The 23,506-nt window shown below is 38.6% G+C and overlaps 1 protein-coding gene across 1 annotated transcript in view; it reads right to left on the reverse strand.

The window, feature by feature from the left end:
- Window positions 1-2,937: 2,937 nt before the first annotated feature.
- LOC104947419 (growth hormone receptor-like) overlaps window positions 2,938-23,506 on the reverse strand; it is a 43,258-nt gene continuing 22,689 nt past the window's right edge. The window contains exons 8-13 of the mRNA XM_010773418.1: window positions 11,711-11,889; window positions 10,085-10,263; window positions 9,833-9,977; window positions 7,976-8,069; window positions 5,724-5,793; window positions 2,938-5,350 (exon numbers count right to left, since the gene is read on the reverse strand). Coding sequence (XP_010771720.1) covers window positions 4,487-5,350; window positions 5,724-5,793; window positions 7,976-8,069; window positions 9,833-9,977; window positions 10,085-10,263; window positions 11,711-11,889 — 1,531 coding nt within the window. The 3' untranslated portion in view covers window positions 2,938-4,486. The remainder of the gene's footprint in view (window positions 5,351-5,723; window positions 5,794-7,975; window positions 8,070-9,832; window positions 9,978-10,084; window positions 10,264-11,710; window positions 11,890-23,506) is intronic.

Consider the following 23,506-nt stretch of genomic DNA (forward strand, 5'->3'; position numbering starts at 1 on the left):
AGCAGAGGTCAATAACTTGTACGGCCCTCGGAGGATATTGTAAACATTGAAATGGCCCTTGAGAGGAAAAAGGTTCCCCACCCCTGATCTAAAGGCCTGGGCATATGTACTACAGCGTCTCCAGCGCTTTCGAACGGCAATGTCCGTGGCTGTCTCCTCCTGATTGGTGGAGTTGGCCCAATAGCCGTAGCGCCACTTCTGTAACGTCACAGAAGTGTTCAAATCTGGATCAGTCTGTATCAGATCCGTTGCAGCCCCTTTTTAAGAGATTTGGGTATGGAGGAAAATAGAGAGGGTTGTGTTTTCTGACACTTGGTGAGTTCCCTGGAACACCGGGGACACATATTCATGTATCAAACACGTACAAATGTGCATTTTGCATGATAGGTCACCTTTGACAAAACATTCCTCCTGCTTCCTTTCTTACCTCAGCTGCTCTCTCATTGTGTTGTTTCAGGCTAGCCATTTCACTCTTCAGTCTCTCGTTCTCCACTACAATATGGACATATTCAGAAGAACCATTATGAAAATCCCTTTATCTATACTATAAATAAATGGTGCTGAGTGTGATAACAGTGTAATTCTGAATAAATATCACAATTTTCACAAATTTTCAAAGCACGATTTGAATCAACTGCAGTGCTATTAAATCCAGCTATTAATTGAAAGTAGATTAGAAGACATTCATTTTTAACTCTTTTTTTAAGCCTGTACATACATGGGTGCATAGGATTATACTTTTTTTTGTATAGGTAATTGCATTTGTTGGGAACATGTGTGTAGTGGCTTATTGTTCAGACCTCTGAGGTTGCACTGCTCCTGCAGAGTCTGCTGCAGCCGGTTCACTGTGACGAGGAGACTGTCTCTTTCTGCAACAAGTAGACCAATAATTAGCAACTATACATATGTATATCATTGGCTTCTGATATAAAAGAAAAAAACTCAATGAGACATAAAGCTTATGCCACCACTGAACATTTTTAAGGATGTTAAAATGTAAAGCTTGAATTTCTGTAGGGAGAAATGTATGTGCAGTCTTCAACAAGGTATTCATTTGTAAAAAGGGAGTAACTATAGAACGACTTAAAAAAAAGTACAATAAGAATATAACAGTTAGCTTTAAGGAGATAAACTATACAAATAATGGCAGTCTGTCCAGATGTAGAGTGGAAGAGCTGTGCAGCAGAAATGTGCACAATATACTGAAGAATACTTTCATCAATATGTTATCGTTGAACCTCAGGGCAAATAATGTTTCCTAATATATCAGCCATCTTCACATTTGCAGAAATTAAGAATTGGATTTTTCCGTACCAGTAGAGGGAGACATACACAAACAGAATCAAGCTCAACAAGGATCTCAGATCTTAGGAAGTAAATACTGTAGTGTTGAGTACACAAAAACAAAAACTCACCCTCAATCAGACTTTTCTCTTTGGTCTGATAGAATTTCATTTGTCTACTGGCATCCTCCAGCATGATCTCAAACATGTTATTTTTGCCATTAACCTCTGCAATTTTCTGTTTAAAAAAAAAAGTAAAACAAGAGTAAATACTCTACATATACCTACCCACCTATTTATCTATAGCCTACTGATAGCTGACATCATGCTCGGGTAGTAATGGTTTACATGTAACGGTTATGTAAATAGGATACAAAAAAAGGTAAATATATTCCCTTACAGTTATGTTAAAGATTGTCTACAGATTACTGGTACATATTTCTAGCAAGATTTCAACTTTTCAACGTAAACATACTATAATATGACTGTTTTTGACAATATTTTATAACTACGATACCCTGACCTTTTTCACGATATCATATCATTCCTTCAATCACACTTTAAGGTACAACTTAATACACTAACATTAGGTTACTGATTACATGTTTTTTACAGGTCTTTAGTAACGGAATACATTTTAGTAACCTTCTCAACTCTGACGTAAATTGACGTTAAACACAAAATAAATAGTAAAACATACAAACACACCAAACATTAGCAGCTAACGATTACCATTAGCTAATGATTAGCTAATAGTAATCATATTCTTTGAACATAACGTTAATAGCATTCCGTTTTTACTTTGATATTGTCAGAAAATGACGGCGGTTAAAATAACTTTAAGTGTTAATATCAGCCTCCTAATCCTCTGTATTTATTTGTATGTGAGAAATAAAAATTATTCAACTTATCCTCAAGTATAACAAAGTGAAACACACGGTACAACAGGTCAATAAATAAGACGGCAGTCATCATTAACTAGCCCTCAGTGAGTTAGCTAACGTTTGCTTATGTACCTGTTCTAGCAGAGAGAAGTCGTCCATAAACCTGTCGAGGTGAACACAGTTTAACTTTATCATTTCACTAGTTAAAAAGCAAACGGCTGTGGGAAAAGTAATAATATTGTATAAATGCTTAAGTTCCAACGTTGAGTTAGATCAAAACAATAGTAGCTAGCTGTTGGCAACACAATTAAGCTAGCTCTTTCCCGCACGCGCAGGTTAATCATGTGTTAATAGATGGTAACAACGCATCCGGGTACTTTACCTCTACGCAAGACCACGCCCCTTTTTGGGGGAAAACACTCGCTGTCATTTGAATGGCGGTAAATACAAATTCTCAAGATTTCGGTGATCACGGAACATTTACTGAACGGTTGTTTTTATAGACTTACATCATGCATAGCATTCATCACTGAAATTAATTATTAGGATTAAGAATCCTGAAAGGAAGATGCTCATAGGATGTTACTGTAAATGCATTCACTTTTAATGAATTTAAATGAAAGACCTAGGTCCTAGTGCAATGCTGCAACGTGTACTTAAAAAAGGCTATTTCTTCTACTACTGAAGGCTATTATTCATCCTTGTACACTCGTAACATAAATGATACAGTCGCCTGTGTACTCTAGCTGATATTAAGACAGACACATAGCAAAAGTATAAAGTTGTTTATTTGTAACACGTTGAACAGTTAAAATGCAATAACTGTACAAATGTAACACTGATGACCATGTAACCCTAACTTATCATTTGCATTAAAATGCGCTGTCAGCCCGACAACAACAACAACTGCAAACCTTTATAGTCCATGCACTGAAAAAGAAATACTGATTGAGCATGCAACTGACAACCCAAAATCGATTTTAGCTGTCTGCTCTAAAGTTAGGCAAGCAAAATAAATAGTAATGACATTGAAGTAATTAGCATCTAATATAATATGTTTCATTTGATGCGTTACACATTTACAGGTCTTGCTTTTAAACAAAAAAATAATTTCTGGAGTTCAAGTGTTGGCAACCGATATGTGAACCCCAATAACTTTTAGTGTTAAAAATAATACACTTGTGGCATTTACTGAAAGGAATGAAAACAATATGAAAAACCACAAAAATGTTGGTTTCACAAAAATATGGCACATGATATGACAGAGTAATTCCATCTGAACTTATTGTATCACAAAGTAGCCTTTGATATGTACACAATTACAGGAACGAAGCATATAAAAGTAAAATGATGCGCTTTTTTTTTTTTTCAAATTTGTACATCAACATTGAATTAAATTACTACCACTAATGTCAAAAGTGGGAAGTAAACAACCACCAACTTTGCAAAACCTGCAACAACAAAACTGCATTGTCAAAACCATTTTAAATAAAACATATTTTTACATATTTATGAACGTTTGAAAACAATATTTTTTCGGAAATCCGCTCAGGAAAGACGTTGAAATGGGTCAAACTAACTAATGATTTTTACCCATGAAACCACTGTTCATGTCCCTGGTGAAACCTTAAGTCGACGTTTACATAATCAAATTGGCGTTCGTAATGTAAAACGCAAGAAAAAATACTTATTTTAAAGCAAACCATGATGCTTTTTTTTTAACCCAACAAAAACACTATGTTGCCTAAACTTACCCAAGCAGTTTTGTAGCGTAATTAATTTTTCAATACACAATGTTAACAGCATGTTAATATCTACGATTGTAATCCCGCTGAAGATATGTTGCTTCCCTTTAAACAATTGAAAATGCAGCTATGGGTTGCTCTGCAGATCCACATTAGCCTGTTTGGGCTAAGCGCCAAAATCAAACACTGAAAAAAATCTGGTGAAGACAATGAAGCAATTAACTACTAAAGAGTCAGATATGTTTTTGTGAGTGAATATTGGACTTACATTCATCAACAGGACAAAACACAACTGCAGATAAAGGATAGAGTTTCCCTTTGCCATTTCCACACCGGCAGTCAAGCATATTGTTATGTTCTCTTTCTCCCTCATAGCAAAGTTCCAACTAAACCGTTACAGCCCGTCAGAGGAAGCAACACAAGGTCAGAGGTGAAGGCAGGACAGGAGCTCAAGCCCCCCACAGACTATTTTAGGACACCTGACATTCAATACTCTTGGGAGAGCAAATCGTTTCCCAAGCCTATCTCTGCCTTCCATTGATTTAGATGAAATGTTGAACATGTCAGAGGTGATCTATGGTGTTACGCTTCCCAAAAGTTCAGGGGTAAGATAGCCGCCTGGTGTCGGCACGATTTTTGGGATTATGAGCTGGGGGGGAGGTTTCGAGTTCGGGGTGAGTAAGAGGCTGTTCTCCCTGTTAACGCACCCCACCACGGTGTAGACGGGAGCAGGGGGAAGAGGACACACGGTGGTGGTATCTGATTTGTGGTAAGGCGACAGGGACGGGGTTGAACTTGAGTACCCTGCTATCTGGCAGGGTTCACCCATGTCTCCTGAGGACACCCTGGGGCTCCTTTTACCAGCATTGAGCTCAGAGGTGTAGCCTCCATGATCTGGATTCACCACAAGGAACTGCAACTCTTTGTTTTCTTTCTTTTTCTCCAACAGGATTCCTTTCTCTCTGTCTTTGCTCGTGCTTTGTCCCACCTCTGTCTGGTCCTCGGGTGACAGCAGCACCTTGCCAGATGACCTCACTTCACTCACCTGGGTGTACAGCGCTTCTCTACCTGGCGCTGCAAAACAATGCTCCCCGGCGTTGGGGTTTGGGATGTGCGAGCTTGTCTGTTCTGAATCTCTGCTTTCGGTAAGATTCGGGATTAGAGGAATGAAAGGAGAGGGCTCCGGTTCGCAGGGGAGGTCCGGATCGCAGCAGCTGGCCCGGCCCGAGTCGTCGTCTCTGAAGCCGATGGAGAGGGGGGAGCAGTTGGAGGTCAGGGAGCGCTCCATGAGACAGTCTGTGTCCAGGTCCGTCAGTCTGTCGCTCTGCTCCTCGATGTCCAGATCGATGAACTCCACCCAGGGGTCTTTGTTGTACAGCTCTGACCTCAGATCAGGGTGGCCAGCCAGGATTGATCTCAGCTCCCTAAGCTTCCCTTTCTGAGTGATGAAGAGAAAAAATAGTCGATAAGAGACTAAATTCAGATGGTAAAGTAAGGCATTTAGAGGCCAAACGCTAATAATTTGGGTGAAAAAAAATCTCACATCCGACAACCCAACTATCTTGTTTAATTTAATTTAAAGAGACCAAATCGAAAACAGTGCAATGTTGTTGATATTTTCCATGGAGTGAGTTATTCAGCTAACCAAAATAGTTGAGGTTGAAGTGTGATGTAGGTGAAAAGATCCTTTATAGGTCAAAAATAAAAGTTGGGTCTGAAAATGGCTTCTCTTATGCATTTTAAAGTTACAAATCTCACTAAAACACAGTACAATACAATAAGGACAAATAAAGACATGTGGCTTTGAATACCTTGAGTAGTTCAGGGTCAACTCCACTTATTTTGGGTCCAGGAACAGGAGGCAAAAGAATAACCATCAACCTTAAGGAAGGAAGAAACAAAGGACAAATGTAACAACTAGCTTTATACCTTACATGAAATAAGCCATTTGTGACATTGATATGGGTACAAAGGGCATTATCTTTAGTTAGACTCATGCATTGAGAAGTAAATTGCCTTTCCCTTTAATAAACGCCATAACTGGACTCTGCCCATGAAGTAACGTTGTTGTGTGTCATCCTGGATTAACAGCTTACCTATTTGTGTCATATCAATTAGACAGTATCTAAATGTCTAACTCACTCAGAGAGACAGGTTTTCGCAATCTCCAGCTTTGTATAATCTTAAATGTTGTTCAGCAGTTCAGTCAAGTGCGATAAAAGAATATTCGCACAAGCTTCAACATGAACCTCAAACTCTCCATTGTTCATTCGGTGAGTTTCGAGGCCTGATGCTTTATCCCCGCTCAAAGTTGAGACTAGACTTATTTTGCAACATTTGTACTTTGACCAGGCCCTAAATACTTGCACCAAAATATTTTATATTTTACTGACATTACCAAATGGTTAGAACAAGGTCCTTTGGTAGTTCCTGCACCTAAATCTTGGGAAACTAGAATTATTTTACAACAGTGGAATTTGCTACCTTTCCCACAAAAGAAAGCTTGTTTTAAGAGTTGACACTCAAGGTGATGATATCACCATGAAAGTTCCCCTGTTGTTCACTTATATTAAACCAATTAAGTTTGAATCAGGTTTTCTGAAATGACATCTTAAGATGCGCGAAAATGCCTTTTAATGCTTGCTTTTGGTGAATTTAGTAGAAAAGTCAGAAACCAATTAGACAAACTTAGTAAATATGCTCTTGCAGAACAAACATTTGAACATGGGATGAAGCCGGGTTGAAATATAGTGCTTAATTGTTGCCATGTTAGATTTAAAAGGTTTTTATAGATTTTTTACATGAAAATATCTCTGTGTTATACTACATCAATAAGAAAATAATGGCAACAACCATAAACAAATTAACAATTTTGGCTCAGATTAAGAGAAAAATGCGACACATATGCAAACAGGGCCTTTTTTAAAGTAATTTAGGATAAATATAAAAGACACTGTTAGGCTCAGTTAGTAAAACAAATAACTAAATATGAATATTGGTTGATGGTCCTTACTCTCAAAATGTACCCTTGCATGAAAAAGCAATGTTTTATTATTTGAAAATGAGTACAGAAATCATTTGTTCGTTATAGAATGATCTGTAAAAAGTTTTCTGGTGTATTTGTACACTTTGTATAAACTTTGCCTGCAGATCTTGTTTCATTAAATCAAGTCTGTTTTTGTTTTGTTTTTTTCTGCCAGTGAGATCTCTCCTTCGACTGGAAACATAGTTTTATTTCTTTTGTTTTCTGTTTATTGTTAAAGTTATTATCATTATCATTGCTCTCAAGTTGTTTCAGGGTGTCCGCGGGGTCTTAAAAAGTATTAAAAGTTGATAAATCAATTTAGCGAAAATTAAGGCTATTAAAAAGTATTAAAAAGTATTAAACGGCAAGGTATTACATTTTGTAGCTTGTTTTCAATAAGTTTATAAATTGTCCAAAGAGATTGTATTCTACAGTCTGCCTGAATGTAATCATTGCGTAGGTGTGTAGTGTGATTCTGTGTAGTTTATTTATGGCATCCCGTTGGATTTGACGTCATCTGAACAGGACATCGCACGCTCACTGCTTGATAGCGCGCGAAAGTCCGTTTACGCCGGTTGTTAAACAACATCGTTATGGGGAAATGCAAGTTAGCGTCCAAATGGTTGGAAGATAAGGAGGAAGGACAATCAATACTGTATATAGTCAATGTGAGGTAAAGTGTGTCGCCAATGTAACCAGTTAAAACTTGAAGTAGCACTGAGGTCTTAAAATGTATGGAAAGGGTCTTAAAAAAGGTCTTAAAGGTATTACATTCGACTTCAGGATTCCTGCATATACCCTGTGTATGTGTGGATTTAGGATCATGGGGTAGCGAATAAAGGGGATCCTAGTAAAAAAACAACAACAAAATAACAAGAAAGCAATAGAAAAAAACAGACTTGACTTCAGACATCAGTACGAACATTGCAGAGCATAAACAGAATGTCTCATCACTTTTGAATAGCGAGCCTATCAAGGTCGACAGCCCACACAGTGTGCTGCTCCCACACAGAAACCCTGACACTACTCAATACTTACTTTTCTTGCTGGGAGATGATAACCAACATCAGGATGGTGACTAAACACAGGGCCCCGAAGATGAGCAAGGCCAGCACTGGGAATCCAGACACCGCTGAAAAAGAAATGTTCAATTAATATAAAACATCATCAAAGTATCAAATAACTGACTTACATAACTTTGCTGGTTCAATGTGTTCTCTTATTGGCGTAATGGCTCAGTCCTTGAGACAGAAACTGCTTCAAAGAAATGACTCAGACTCCAGACAGATGAAAGAGTGTCCTCACATTTACTTTATGAGGTTTCTTTATAAGAACCTGTATTAGACCTGAAGACACATGGCTTCCTCCTGTTAAAGGAAAGCTGGATTGAATTAAGTACGGTTGTATTAAATAGTTATCCGGAAATCAAATAATAAGAAGATGTATTCTGCATTAGAGGTTGAAAAAATACTCAGACTTTTAACTTAAGTAAAAGTAGAAGTACCTTTGTCTTAACATATTCCACTATAAGTAAAAGTTCTGAATTATAAACGTTACTTAAGTATAAGTACAGAGGTATTAAAAGCATGTTGTACTTTGAGAAGAATGGCCCTTTTGGAAATACCATATTATTATAGAATATTATATTATTTAGTTTCTATAAACATGGTAAAGCAGCGTTCAGTTATTATGCTCCAAATATCTGGAACAAACTCCCAGAAACCTGCAGGTCCGCTGCAACTCTGACTACTTTTAAATCCAGGCTGAATACTTTTCTTTTTGTCGCTGCTTTTAATTGAACTATTCATATCTTAGACTGCCCTGTAACTTTTATCCATATATTTTTTCTTTTAATGTTTCTTTTATTAACTTTTCTTTTTAATGACTGATTTTAAATGCCATTTTCTTAATGTCTTTCATTTTTTGTAAAGCACTTTGAATTGCCTTGTGTTGAAAAGTGCTATATAAATAAACTTGCCTTGCCTTAACTTGCCTATCACTTGAATATACATTTCAGAGCAATTAAAAGCTCCCTATGAGCCCACTGTGCTCTGATGTGTGATTATGTATTGCAATGGCATTTGTTAGCAACCAGAAAAGGACACAAGCAATGAGAAACAGATGAGAATGCTGCGTGGGGTCTGGGTGTCGTGTTGGCGGGATGTTGCGGGTAATAACCGGAAAAGCATGACAAGGGACCTTTAAGCTATGCTAGCTGCATGGTTGGTCACTCACCACTGAAATGTCTCATGATGTAATTCAGAACTCATTCAATTCATGAGCTCAGTTATCTTTCTGGCAGCCCAAATACTTTGATTTATGACCAAATATCTGCAAATCGGCCAGCATTTTCCATCGACCGCAAGTCTACAAATGTTGGCAGGCTAAACCGCAAGTCTACAAATGTTGGCAGGCTAAACACGCTAAACTGATATAGTTCTGGTAACTGTTTTTATCTAAAAATAAATACAATCTATGGTGGACATCTTAGTTTAGGTAAAAAAAATTGGAGGTACATCTTAAATATATTAATTAAAGTGGATTAACTTGAATTTTCTTTCGGGATATGGACTTGTTTAAAAAAAAAAGGGAAACATTGAGCTGATTACTCTTCTGCTTGTTTTGTTTTGCTTGTGTTTCTGCATTGCTTCAGGTAAATGTTGGTCACAGTGTGTGGGTGATCACAAGGATAACTACATAACATCAACAAACTATTTTTCATTTAATGATTCTGAAGCTCAGCAGAAAAAGTGGAGCTGTTAGATAAACTCTTAGCCGGAATACTGAAAGGTTTATTCAGGGTGACGAAGACTTTCAGCTGCAGCCTCACAGGTAAAATGTGGAAAAACGTATATAAAAGCAATTATGTTCAGCCTGAATGCAGTGAGTGTTAACCTTTAGATGGCACGTGTACGATGACAGACTCGCTGAACTCCCCAAACAGTTTCCCAGCCAGCATTTTACACCGAACACGGATCTCATGATTGGCGTTGGTTGGAAGCCCAAAAATGGAGCGACGTGTGCTCTTCACAAGGTCGACCTGTAAAAAAGTAGATCAATCAGTCTATAGTCGGATATTTCAAATCAAATGTACATCGGTTGTACATTTTTTGTTGTAATTCACACACTAAAATATATAACACCCACCGTTTCCCACTGATCAGAGATGGCGTTGCGGTACTCAACCTCGTACTGCAGCGTCATCCATCCCATCTTCACGTCGGCGGACTGAGGAGGATTCCAGCTCAGCATGATGTCAAAGCTATTGCCAGTCACACTCACATTTAGCAGAGTCCAGTTCAGGCCTACTGGAGGGTCCGGCTCCACTGCAGGCCAAAAAATAGAAGCTTTATCATCAGCATGGTATTATCAACAAACTTCTCTTTTAACTAAACTCTATATACATACACACATAGATCCATTCAATCAATACATGGGATGTGGATGCTAAACTTTGAAACACTTTTTAAAATGTCTGTATCTTTCCACTAGTCCAGTGGTTTTCAAACTGTGGGGTGTGACCCCTGGTGGGTCGCGGAGGTACTGCACGGGGGGCGCGGGAAGAAAATATCTCATTGGTCAGAGAGCTGTGGGCATACTGCTGCCTTTTGCAACATCCTACTTGTGTGAGGTAGGCTTTTCTGCTGTTGCTGCCATCAAAACGAAATACAGATCAAAGCTGAACATTGAGAATGAACTGAGAGTGGCAGTCTCAAAACAACTCCCCCGGTTTGAGAAGATCTGCAAGGGAAAGCGAGCACACACAAGTAATTGATATGTGTGGAATAAGAATGGTAAAATGATGTGATCGTTTGCAACCTGCAGTAGAAATAGTAGTTAGGTCATTAATATTTTTTCCTTAAAGACATTTGAATTTGTTCATGTGTAATCCATAATAAAATATAAAATTATAGTTGGATCTTTGTATCTTCTTATTATTAGCAGAGAAAATGTAATGTTTTTACAACAATATACAATTAATCATATAGATGGGAACCGGGTTGGGGGGGTCCCGAAAATATTTCCAATTACCCAAGGGGCGCCCGACTGAAAAAGTTTGGGAACCACTGCACTAGTCTAAAATAAGATGTTACAATATACATATCCATTATTTAAACAGGTCAAAGTCTTACTTAGATATGAAATGTAATTTTTAAGAGTGACTTGGCTAAGATAATCATTATAATCATCAATACAAAGAAAAATAGAACAGTAAAGCACCACAGATGAATGAGCAAAGAATGCAGTTAATATGCAATATTCAAAAAGACACGCATAATTTTTAAACCATCAAGATCAATCAGATTGGCCAACAGAGCTATTTCTCGATCTTTTCAAATGGAATAGTAATCATCTCTGTCAATATCAGGCCTAGATCTGTCTAACCTTGAGGACAAATATCTATATAATTATAGTGTCTATGCACAGATTACAAAGAACCAGCCCAAGGAAAGATTTACTTATAAAACCAATGAAAGTCTACAAGCATACAAAGAACACCACTGAGCAGCATTAGCATAAAGAAAAACAGTGGTGTACACATTTTAACAGCCAGTTAAAAACGGTATTTTCCGGGCAATAGTCGGTTGATTTCATGTGGTACAGGTCACCAATATACCTTTAATGTAAGGTATTTTTTTTTCTGATAATATGGACAAAAGCATGGGTACTTTACCGGGTTGCAAACAAATCCTTTGATACGAAAGTCTTGCATGGGTTTTTATTTTCTATCAACTTTCTGTCTGGATTGTGACAGGCGTGCAGTTCACTCACCGATGTCTTGAAGTTCGAAGCGGATCTCGTCATACATGATGTCTTGATCCCTCGAGTGCAGTTGGACTCTGTAATCTAACCAGACGGATGTGTGGCTCTGGTTGAAAAAGCACTGGTTTGGCCTGTCCGTGCTGTAGTGAGGACACTCCCTCCACTCCACAGGAGGAGTGTGGGGGAGTCTGCAAACGAGGAAGACAACAGTTGCTTAAAAAAAAAAACTGCATGGAAATTACGCGAGACATTTCTTTGTTCAATCCGATAATCTACTCGAAGCAGTTCCTAAATATTTTACAGACACATATATATTAGATTATTCTAAGACCAGTAGTGGAGCTTTATGCAAATGTATCTGCCTTGAAGGCGATTCTAAGTCGCATGTCATGGGGTTGTTAAAATAAAAAGTATATATCCTCTAATTACATCACGAGATATCTTGCAGACAACGTGGAACATTTGGCCGAAGGGGAGTGGTAGAGATCATAACAAAATCTGTAAATACATTTTTAAACCAATACATTTCCCTGCTTGAAAATACTGGACAAATCAATTTGGGATAAACTATTTTCCCTCTCCATTAATTTGAAGCTTTTGGTTTGCATTTCTAAATTCACTTACCCGTCAATTAGTTTTTTTACATTTGCTGAAATTACCACATTAGCATGAATAGTTAAAGGGGACCTATCATGCAAAATTCACTTTTTTTACATCTTTTATACATAAATATGTGTCCCCGGTGTGTCAGGGAACTCACCAAGTGTCAGAAAACAACCTCTCTTTTCCTCCATACCCAAATCTCTAAAAACGGGGCTGCAACGGATCTGATAGAGACTGATACAGATGTGAAATATCTCTGACGTCAGAAACGAGGAGCTCCGCCTATATGGGCAACTCTCCACCTATCAGGAGGAGACAGCCACGGCCATTGCTGAACAGCAATGGCCGTGGCTGTCTCCTCCTGATAGGTGGAGAGTTGCCCATATAGGCGGAGCTCCTCGTTTCTGACGTCAGAGATATTTCACATCTGTATCAGTNAGGCAATGTCTTCCCCTCTATCTCTCAATGTAACACCTTCTCTAGAATAAAGGCACTAAAAAAAGAAATCGTAAAAAGAAAGAAAGAAAAGTAGATTACTTTTAACATTATTCTCAAAGGGCCAGTAAATATCACCCCGGGGCCGGATTTGGCCCGCGGGCCGCCAATTGAAGAGCCCTGGTCTAAATAGTACAATCACTAACGTTTGGCTACCTTGGTTCTGTAGTTGGTGCCAGTTAAAACATTCTAGGGCATTTGAAAAGCCTGGCTCTGTTCCTCAATTACCTTTAACTTGTTACTGAATTTATTTTTTTAAGGGAGATTCTTTTTTACTGCAAATGTCTGCAGGAAGGGAAGGTTTTTCCTGTAACTTCACCTCCCCCGATTCACTAAGCCAACCTCAAGGCTTCTGTAAATCCTTTTCTCTCTCTTTGTATCGCTACCTCTTACCATTTTCTCTGTCTCTACTCAAGTCTGGCCAAAAGCGCTCAGGCTGTGAAGATAGTCGGTGTTCCCACTGTGAGCCCAGAGCAGCTCAGAGGCCAGCACAGTCAGAAGCAGGGTTTGATATTATTCATACGAACCACAGGCAGCTCCAACACTGCTGCCTCTGTCTGTTAAGGCTGGTTACAGGAAGGAATTGCTGTTTTAAAACTTGTTACACGGAATCGGCCACTATTGTCAGTGACCTGCAGGGGAGCGCTCATATCTCCCAAATATAGAGTAGTAGTAGTAGTAGTTAGTTATAGTAGAAACGTTGGTTGAGTCCTACAGTACAGTCAAGACTTTATGAGGATACACAGTCATTTTTTTTTCTGATTCTCATCTTTTGTTCTAAACAGGGGTGTAGGGCTATGTCTACAAACACCGGAGAGCACCTGAGCCACAATTGTGGCTCATTTTGAAGGATATGTAACCGCTGTCCATTAGCACTCCAGCCAGAATCGGCAAAGCAGCATATTGAACTGCTTTATCATAGAAAAGCCCCTTGACTTATAACCTCATGCTGCAGCCAGAGAAGTGCAGCACCAGCGTGCAGAGCGCACTGCTGTCCCCACACAACGGTTCACTCTGTTTAATTTCATTTGATCACTAAAATCGCTAAATTACTAGAGCAGGCTTCCTTCTAACCTTTTTTAGCAAAAGCATTGTCTCATGTTTTATCACTGAAACACATTGCGGGTCAAATACTGTTTTGTCACAGTAATGACTTAACTATGTGAACTCAAACAATAGACAATACATGATTATTCTTCATAAAATAATGACAGTTTAATAGATTTCCAATCAGTTTCCTGATTTATTCTTTTCATTTGTATCAATATTACAGTAACCTCCTGAATAAAAATCCTCCTCTTTCTGTCCTCGTGGAGATGTGTGTTCACTCTGCCCTGCTTATCTCTGTGTGTCTTTTATGTGTGTGTATGTGCATGCGCCGGACACATGGTACTCGTTTACAGAGGATATTTTCATTGTGTGACAGTTAAGCAGCAGAGCTCATTAAATATATAAAGTGGAAACACTGTACAGATCTTTAGCCAGAGCGCACCGGGACGTCACCGAAGAAAACTACACCCATGTTTCTAAATGAGAATCAGCATTTAAATGGCTACAGAAACCAGTTTGAAATGTTCAACAAAGAAATAAAACAGGCGTCAACATTTAAATATCCGTTACAAATAGTTATAAGCTGAATGGTTGTCCTCATTTGGCTGTTTTAAGACACTAAAGGCAAACAGAAAAGAAGGGCTTTAGAAAACAAGAATTATATTTTACAGTCGAGTAGAGAATCATGCATTTGCACGTGCTGAGTTTAACTGGGGGAACAAACATCTCATGCGCGATAGTGTCCTAATTACTATCCTATGTAATTATACCATATGTTTAAGTCCCTATCTATGTTCTCATTGATTGCAACACAAGCACGGGGGAAGCAAAATCAAGATTCTGTTACGGTTTGTATTCAGTAATAATAAACAAGCTCCATCTGATTCTGAAGGGTTTTATAAGCACTGTCCCCGTTATACCTCGACCTTCACTCCATACTAACTTGGCAATAAATAATTAAGTAGATTCAACAGCCGTGTAAGTTAATACACAGCGGACACCATTAGTAACTTACATGAGTGGCCTGGCTACCCAGGAGAGAGACTTTGTTTCACAGTGTAGACCTTAAGTACATATATTTGAAGACTTTGGAGCAACTTTGAGCCCACAGACTGCCTGTGGGTGATGTCGTACAAGTCAGTGGCTTTATAATTATAAATAAATTAGACACATAATTTCACTAAGTGGGTAGAATTTGTTTACCTCAATCTATTTACAGTAATTTAGTGAATCTGCTTAAATAAAACAGGGGAAATCCTATATGTATACCGAACACCAAATGGATATGTTTATATGTATGCATAGAGTGTATGATTAGTGTATACATGTACACACAGGGAAATTGTATTTGCTGTACCACTACACAACTTTTTGTTTTTATTTGTAACTTTACAACTGCTTAAAATCTGTCAGAATTTTCAGCATGAGCATGTTAGCATGCCGGTGTTAGCATTTAGATTAGCCTAGCACAGTGTTTTTCAAAGTGGGGGCCCCGACCCCCTGGGGGGCTGCCAGGGGGCGCCAGGGGGGTCACGCAAAGTTTTTTTTGTTGTTGATGTTATTAATAACTGCATATCTATAAATCTATGTGTCCTTTGATGCCAATATTTTAATATTTTTTATTTATTCATATTTTCTTTTTTTGTTTTTAAAATCACGCGACCGCCCTTCAAGCCAATCAGAATCGAGCTGCCGCTACTGAGAGTGAAACTGAGTATCAGCTCAGCTTTTGGAGCAACTGAGAGCTAGTGAATATTGACCCTAACCCTAACCCCTAACCCTAACCCAAAAATGCAAAACATATATGTTTTGCATTTTTTTTTTAATTGCAACAGGGGGGTGCCCGCCAGAGGATAATGCTATATGGGGGTCCTTGGCATGGCAAAGTTTGGGAACCCCTGGCCTAGCTAACATGGTCGTTGAATCTTTTCCTTGTTAAAGTGAACAAGAATCTTGCCTTTAGCATCAAGATGAACACAAGTGAATAATAAACGGATTACGGTGCACAGCAGACATCTCTTTGGCATTAGTAAACACACTTTATGACTGTGCTGTTTAGTCTGCTAAAATTTGCAACACATGCTAACTTTTTTTAATAGAACAACAAACCTTCCTGTCTGTCCTTAATTTTCATTCCTCAGGTTATTTTTATTGTTTATTACCAAAAGATGTTTATTAAAAAATAATTGATTCATCTGTGGACAGAATGGTTGTCAAGGCATACAAAGCTTTGTTTGCTAGAGCTCATATGAACAATAAATAATGACCGAAAATATAAAAAGATGTTTACAAAAAATACAAATAAATCTTTAAACTGTAGTCATTTATTGCCCCTTCTTTAATATCTTGGGTGGGATTCCTTTTCCATGACTACCACGGTAGTAGTCAGCACTTGGCAGAGTAACACACGTTTTCTGGCGGCTTTGATGATGGGAGATTGTTGCCAGCAGCAACCAAGAGATGACTGGTCCTTCTACCCGCATTAGCATTACAGCTGATGAGAGTGTGGTGTGTGTGAATATTCAGGATACAGAATAAAGTACATTTTACAATACTTTTAGTGTAGGAAGATGGATGAGACGAAAGATGAAAATAAGTCTTGTATCTTTTATCTGCACTGCTGTGCAGCTCAACGTTCTCTAATCTTTCTTATATTTATATTCACAACCTTAAAGCTGTTTCACACCAGGAACAGATTTTTAAGTTATATTCCGTAAATGTATATTTTGTGGGTTTTGGGTGGGAATGCTTTCACACCCCTGCAGAACATTCGTGGGAGAGGAAAAACATTTGGATGAACCTTCATTTTACCGGATTTCTGCCTGCAGAAATGTGTTTGATCAATAAAACCCTTTCCTCCAAATGAAAAATGAATCTCGTGATTTGCATTAAAACTTGCCATGCGCATCTGTTGGTTGCTGGTACAATGTATTTCAGAAGCGATGGGCATTTGTTTCTGGGACAACGGATTGAAAAGACTGCTAAGCATTTTCCAACAGTGCTGCCACACAGGAATTTCCGAAAAAGAGATGGAACAAATCTTAATACCCTGCCCATTTTAAATGTGATGATGCAAATCCAAACCTGCTGAAAAAACAAATGTTACCACTAGAGGTCGGGTCGGCCATTGTTGAGAAAGAATGTTTATATTGAAACTCAAACATATTCAACATTAGTGGGGGAGGATTTATGCTGATAAAAGTATCAATAAAACCCTTTTGGTTTTATTGAGGAGGATTTGTATGCTTCATTTTCTGGATTCCCGCACAGTATTTTCGCTCCTCACTGTAGAGAACCATTTTCTAATCTGAAGGGACATTTTTGACATGTCCACTCTGAATGGGGAGCTGAGGTTCATTAAATCCACAGTCGCTGCAGCAAGGTCATTGGAACACACCGCCGCTAAAGACAAGCTTAGAAAGGTAGAAACACACACACTAACAAACACACCCACACACTAACACACTTCCTGCCAGTTCAGACGGGTCACATTGCCTCACCAGGGAAATAGCTCAGTGCTGACCTTTTCTGTGATGCTACACAAACATTTACAGGAGGAGCTGTAATAGAGAAGAATTACCTCCTTAATCTATATAAATAATAGAGGACAAGGAGGGGGGCACATTTCAGTTTTTTTTTTTTACCTCCTCCATGTCATGGTTGATACAATCCTACTGAAGGCCAATGGGGAAGACACATAATGGGCTTATAAAAGCTGTTTGGGGGTTTCCCTTTCCTGTACTGTGTTACATAGGTTTTTATGCATGTAAATGGTCTGCAAAGGCTAAAATCCCTGTTTCTCTCTCACACACTACCCCCCCCCCCCCCCCCCGCCTGAAAGACCTCCATTGGCTCCTCTGTTTACCGAACATGTAGGCTTACATGAAATTTGCGCTTTTATGGATAGCCTGAGTCGGACTATATTGTATCGCGGTAGGCTAAGGGCTGACAGTCTCTAACAGTTTGACAGTAATCCACAACAGTCTGCCGCTAACAATCAGATAAATTCTGTGGTTCAGACAGAGGTTAAAGGTATGAGAAAAATAAAAGACCTTTTTGTAATGCCTTAGAAGTTTCTAATCATGTCACAGCTACATAGCCCACATCACAGGTATGAACCTGAAATGTAGCATGTATGTCCTCTTTAAGACTAGGGCTCTTCAATTGGCGCGCACACGAGTTTGGTAATCTGTCGCGCCTTGAAATAATGTTAAATGTAATCTACTTTTCTGTCGGTGCTTGCCGCTTTCTGTTTTAGTGCCAGTCTTGTAGAGAAGCTGTTATCCGTGGGGGATGCCAGACGGCGTTTGTACTCTGTCGGTTTACGTTTCTACTACAGCAGACTGCTGTGAAGAGCGCCGGTAAGTAATTTTTGCCTCATACTCTGCCCCGCTGCCGTGTCATTTCACATTATGAATTCACATTTACTGCTTTGATGGTTAAATAGTTCACATGTCACCTATGAGCATTGTATGTGTAAACGGCCGGGTAAGCAGCTCATCCCGACACGGGGCAAATGCAACACACACACATCCAGAGCGGTTCCTTAGCGCTGCGTAGATCCCGCATACAGGAGAGACGCCCGAAAGGGAAATGCACCATTAATCTCCACATCACTTGATGGTGGGGACATTTTCTATGCAGAGACTCTCTCGATCTGCTGCTTCATGTTTAATGTTGATCAAGGGAGAAGTTCCTCCGGTTGAGGCTGATTCTACGTCAAATACATAATTTCAACATGTGGAAGACTCAATTAGCATGGATGCCTCCAACAGATGTACTTTTCCGAGTCTGCGGCGGCTGTGCACTCTGTAAATTCCTGACTATAGTCGAGCCACCCTGTCTCCTAAAAATTTACTTCCACAGAACTAAAAAGCTGCATTCTCAATTACGTTTAGCTAAAACGTATTTCTCACACGCGTTACGGTTGTTATGAACGTTATCAAATTACGTTTATTTGTACATATCTTCTAGAAACGTATTTTGTCCCACGTTCGTTCTATTGAACGTATTTAAATACACTATCTGCCCATTATCTGTCTTGCTTATTAATAATGGATACTAGCCATTTATAATATAATTTTAGAGCACACATTTGAAATTCAGTAGGCGAGGCTGTATTATCGCCAGCTGTTACTCTAGAAAATATCAGTTGTTAACATGCCAAAAAGAGCTTGTGTCGTTTATTGCACCTCAAACATTAAAACAAATCCGAGTTACGTGTTTCTGTACTTCCTAAGAGAGATAAGGACAGTAACAGAACGATCTCTGTGACGCTAGATGTGGTGGTTTTAATGCGATATGATATCCGAAAAAAAAATTGAAGCCGTGGCCGTCTGTTTAGGATGGCCGAAGACCACTACACTAGCCATAATCTCCAGCTATCTTTGGACTACAGGTCCCGTTGACAAACCCCTGTGATTAATCTTCTAAGCTCTGGGATTGGATGTTGGGCCAGTGGCAGCGCGCCAAGGTTACGCGGAGCGTCAAGCTCTTTTGAAATGAACGAAAACACGGCCAGAACTTTCAAAACTGACTCGAACCCCCCCCCAGCACTACACATGCTGGCTATTGGTTTCGCAACTCTATGGCACGGCCTCTACTGGGAATTGTAGTTTTAAAGACGTTTTCGGTTTTTGCCGGCAAAATTAGACAGTTTGGACCAGTATGCTACAACTGTTACAGCCCTGGACGATTTAGTGCGATAGGAACACCATTGGTGTGTTCCAAATTTTAAAACGTCAGGCGCGCGGGTGAGAAAAGCAGTCGGCAGGCACGTGAGCGTTCAAGTGGTTTCCGCAGGCGCGGGGCGACGCGAGGTGCAAATAAAGGTTTTGAATTGAATTGAATTGAACATGTAATTACTAAATGGGTGAAACGCCTTGTGATCATAATGCGCAGCATTAATATATACGCCACCAAAACCAGACAGGTCATTGTTACTTTGTAATTCTACTCCTCTACAATTCAGAGGTTAACTGGTAAATTTTACTCCATACATTTATTTTTATTTACTTTGCAGATTCTGATTAATGATGGTGAATATAAACAACCCTTAAATCAGAACCTTTAGTTAAACCTGAGGTCAAATTCAGGGAAAGGTGATTGTCAAGTGCCAACCAGTCAGGAGAGTTTGATTAGTTGGTGCTTGAGAGACGTACACATTTACTGCAGACAATTAATAAGTATATTAATTTTTACTTGTTTTCTCAGTTAATTAAAACTGTATTAATTGTATTTTTTACAATCCCTTTCAAGATTTCTCAAGGTTTATGACATGACCATCACAACTACAGTGTAGTTTATACAATGAATGAAAAAACTTGGTCACACGATTCCTCACACGGTGCATTACAAAATCTATCAATATGTGTGTATACCTCCACCATTAATTGTTCCATATTCTGCACATTCTTTATTCTATCTACATACATAGGAGGTATAATGAATGTGCTATAATTATCAGTTAAAATAAGTGCTCAACATAGTTAACATTGCAGGAAAGCAAGTATATTAGCCGTTAAGTACTCTGTCAGCTTAGTATTTATCGGTAGATTGATACCCCAAAGCTTTTTTCTTATTTGAAATGAAGACCTTAACCTAAAGTATTCTTTAATGTGTAATAAAAGGTTAATTAGTTTGATCTGTTTTGCACATGCCTCATATTAATATTCTTTGTACTATCAGCCACTAAACTGTTTTATTGTAGAGATCACTTCAGTATTTTCTTGATTTTTTATATTCTATATTTCTATCATTGACCTTCTATCTTTCCCCCTTATGAAGCATGTACTCTTATATTTTTTTCATCAAATAACATTATTCAACAAAATAACATTAATTCAACACAAATAATTCAATAACATGCTTTAACCACTAGGCGGTGCCACACAACGTACACCACAGCATTCCTAATTAATAATTTGTATAGTGTAGGACACTTATGTATGGTATACATCTGAAGATCTGTAGTTTTATCATGTTTTTACATAATTTTACAGTGATATTGCTTACTATTTCTCATGTTTTCTTCTACACATTAATATCTGATTTGTAAAAACATTCACAGACCGAAGGCATATCGTCATTTAACTGGTAAGCTATTGAAATTGTGAATGGGGTGGGCGGATCGTCCCGAAAATATTGATGACTTCCGATATTACGTTACGTTTCAAAATATCGATATAGAGCCATTGGATCGATACTTTTATCCTTTTTCCCACGTCTCCTCTACTCGTCAATTTCTTCAAAAAACTATGTCGCAGTCTATGTGCGACGAACCACAAATGCTGCTTTTCTTCTCTCTCCTGCTGGTCCCCTTTCTCTGAGGGCTCGCGCAACTCGCGGCGCGCTCCCTGCATGAACGGCCGATTATCACGCTGGACTGAGGGCAGCCGGCAGGCAGGCAGCAGCAGCACGCGCACTCGCGAGTGCAACACACACACCGCGCCATTGAGGCCTGAGGAGAAAGAGCAGCGTTTGTGGAGCAATTTCACAACTTGGCCAATTGAAACTTAGCGAGAACTGTGATGTGTGCAGAAGACGTTCGCTACTCTGGCCATTTGTTATTGTTATTTTTCATGTTTCAGTTTAATTGCAAAAGTAACAACGTTATTCGTCTATAACAACTGTCCTGTTTTTTATTCATGAAAATGAATTCAGATCTTTGTCGATTTATGATGATTTCGCTCAAAAATCACGCAGCTCTCCCCTATATGAAAGTTAGGCTCTCCATAAGACGCTTTTCATTTAAAAAAAGTATCGATATCGGTATGGCGATACTTGTTCTGAAATACTTGGTATCGGATCGATCCAGATTTTGTGGTATCGCCCACCCCTAGATTTCCGACTAGTGTGTCTCCCATCACCCCAAAATCCCCTGAATATTCTCTCAACTCAGTATTTACATTCTGTATCAAAGAAATCAGTTATCTTTAAAAACTACAAGTCCTTTTCTATCAGCTGTGCACCGTTATGGTGTAACTATAACCTATCCACAAACTTGGATCAAATATAACAAGTCAGCCGCATTACTAGTTGATACTGCAGAAGGAGATTGTTGATTTGTGAAAAGAAATGCAAGATGTTGTTTAATTGTTGATATATTTATGATCCACGTCACATATCAGTTTTGGCGGCAGTTTCTTCAAGTTTGTCGGAAGTCTTTCATCAGGGCTGCTATAAATAAAGAACTACGGGCAGATGTGTAATATTTAATGAAGCCAAACCCGTGTATTACAATGCCGTTATTGTGATGACTATCCAAAGAGAAACGCAAGCACACCTCGAATCAAAGTAGTGTTCTATTTTTTTTAAATGTTTCAGATAGTTCATATCGCATTAACATCATATGCCACATTGCATTGCGGCTAAAACATTCAATCAAACGAAGCTCAAAAGCTAAGGATCTTGGGTAATCTGTTTCAGTGGGTTTGTGGCATGGTTTGGGTGGTGTATCGCTCAAAATTGTCCATCTTATAGCCTACGTCTGTTTCCGGTGGCACTTCTATTTAGGCTAAAAGCATGCTTAAAAAGCCCAACATTATAAATTAAACGCATATAATAAAAAACAAGATAATTTAGGTTTTGTTTGACGTACATAAAGACAGTTGTTATTTAGAAAATAATAACAAATTAGATTTTTGTCAACACATACAGCGATTCAGTATTTGAGGCTCTACAGCACCACTTCTTTTTGCCTCACAGGACGGGAAAAAAAGTCCGACTCATTATACGATTTAAAATAAAAACAAACAACAAAAGATAAAAACACTGGCATGTAAATTACGTTAGAAATAATGGAATGGTTTTGAATAATAGATCGAGAGTAAAAATCTACGTCCCTTACAGCCCCGCCCACTTTTGGGGAACCCAACGGCCTGTCATTTGAACGGCGATCAAGCCTGAAGCACAGAGATCTCTGTTACTGTCCTTTCTCTTTAAGAAAGGAAGTAGCCTACAGAAACCACGTCAACTCTGGATTTGTTTTAATGTTTGATGGTGCAGTAAACGACCACAGCAGGTTTTTGGCATGTTATAAACTATTATTTTCTAGGAGTAACAGCTGGCAAAATTATTATACAGCAGACAATAATGGAAAAGATATGTAGAAATTAAAAGTATATTAAAACAATACGTTCATAAGCAAACGCATAACGTGGGAGAAAAATATTATTTCTAGAAAGAATAATGTAGAAAATAAACGTAACATATTTGAAGACATACGTTCATAAAAACAACGAAACGAATACGTGTAGAAGAAAATACGGTTTCTAGCTAAACGTAATTGAGAATGCAGTTTAGTTCTGTGGGACGTAATTTTTAGGCGGAAGAAAAAAAACAAAACACTAATAAAAATAACAACCAAACACATAACACACTGACAAAACATAACCTCAATCGATTAAAACAAACCAATGCCGCAAAATAATAAAAACACATAAAAAACAACAGACACTTCCACATCTAAAAAACCGGCAAGTAATCTTTTGGAGGGCAGGTTGGCTGAGCGGGTGGGGCTAACTGCAGATTGTTTCAGCACTTTCAGTTTTGGGCGACTTTACTCTCTCTTACTTCACATCTTGGAACACAGGTCAGCGTCTGCTAAAGGGGTTTTGTTAACTGTGGCAGGATTTAAGCTGGAGAATGCTCACAGAA

This window comes from Notothenia coriiceps, unplaced genomic scaffold (genome assembly GCF_000735185.1).
Source record: "Notothenia coriiceps isolate Sejong01 unplaced genomic scaffold, NC01 NC01_scaffold00012568, whole genome shotgun sequence".
In the NCBI taxonomy this organism is placed as follows: domain Eukaryota; kingdom Metazoa; phylum Chordata; class Actinopteri; order Perciformes; family Nototheniidae; genus Notothenia; species Notothenia coriiceps.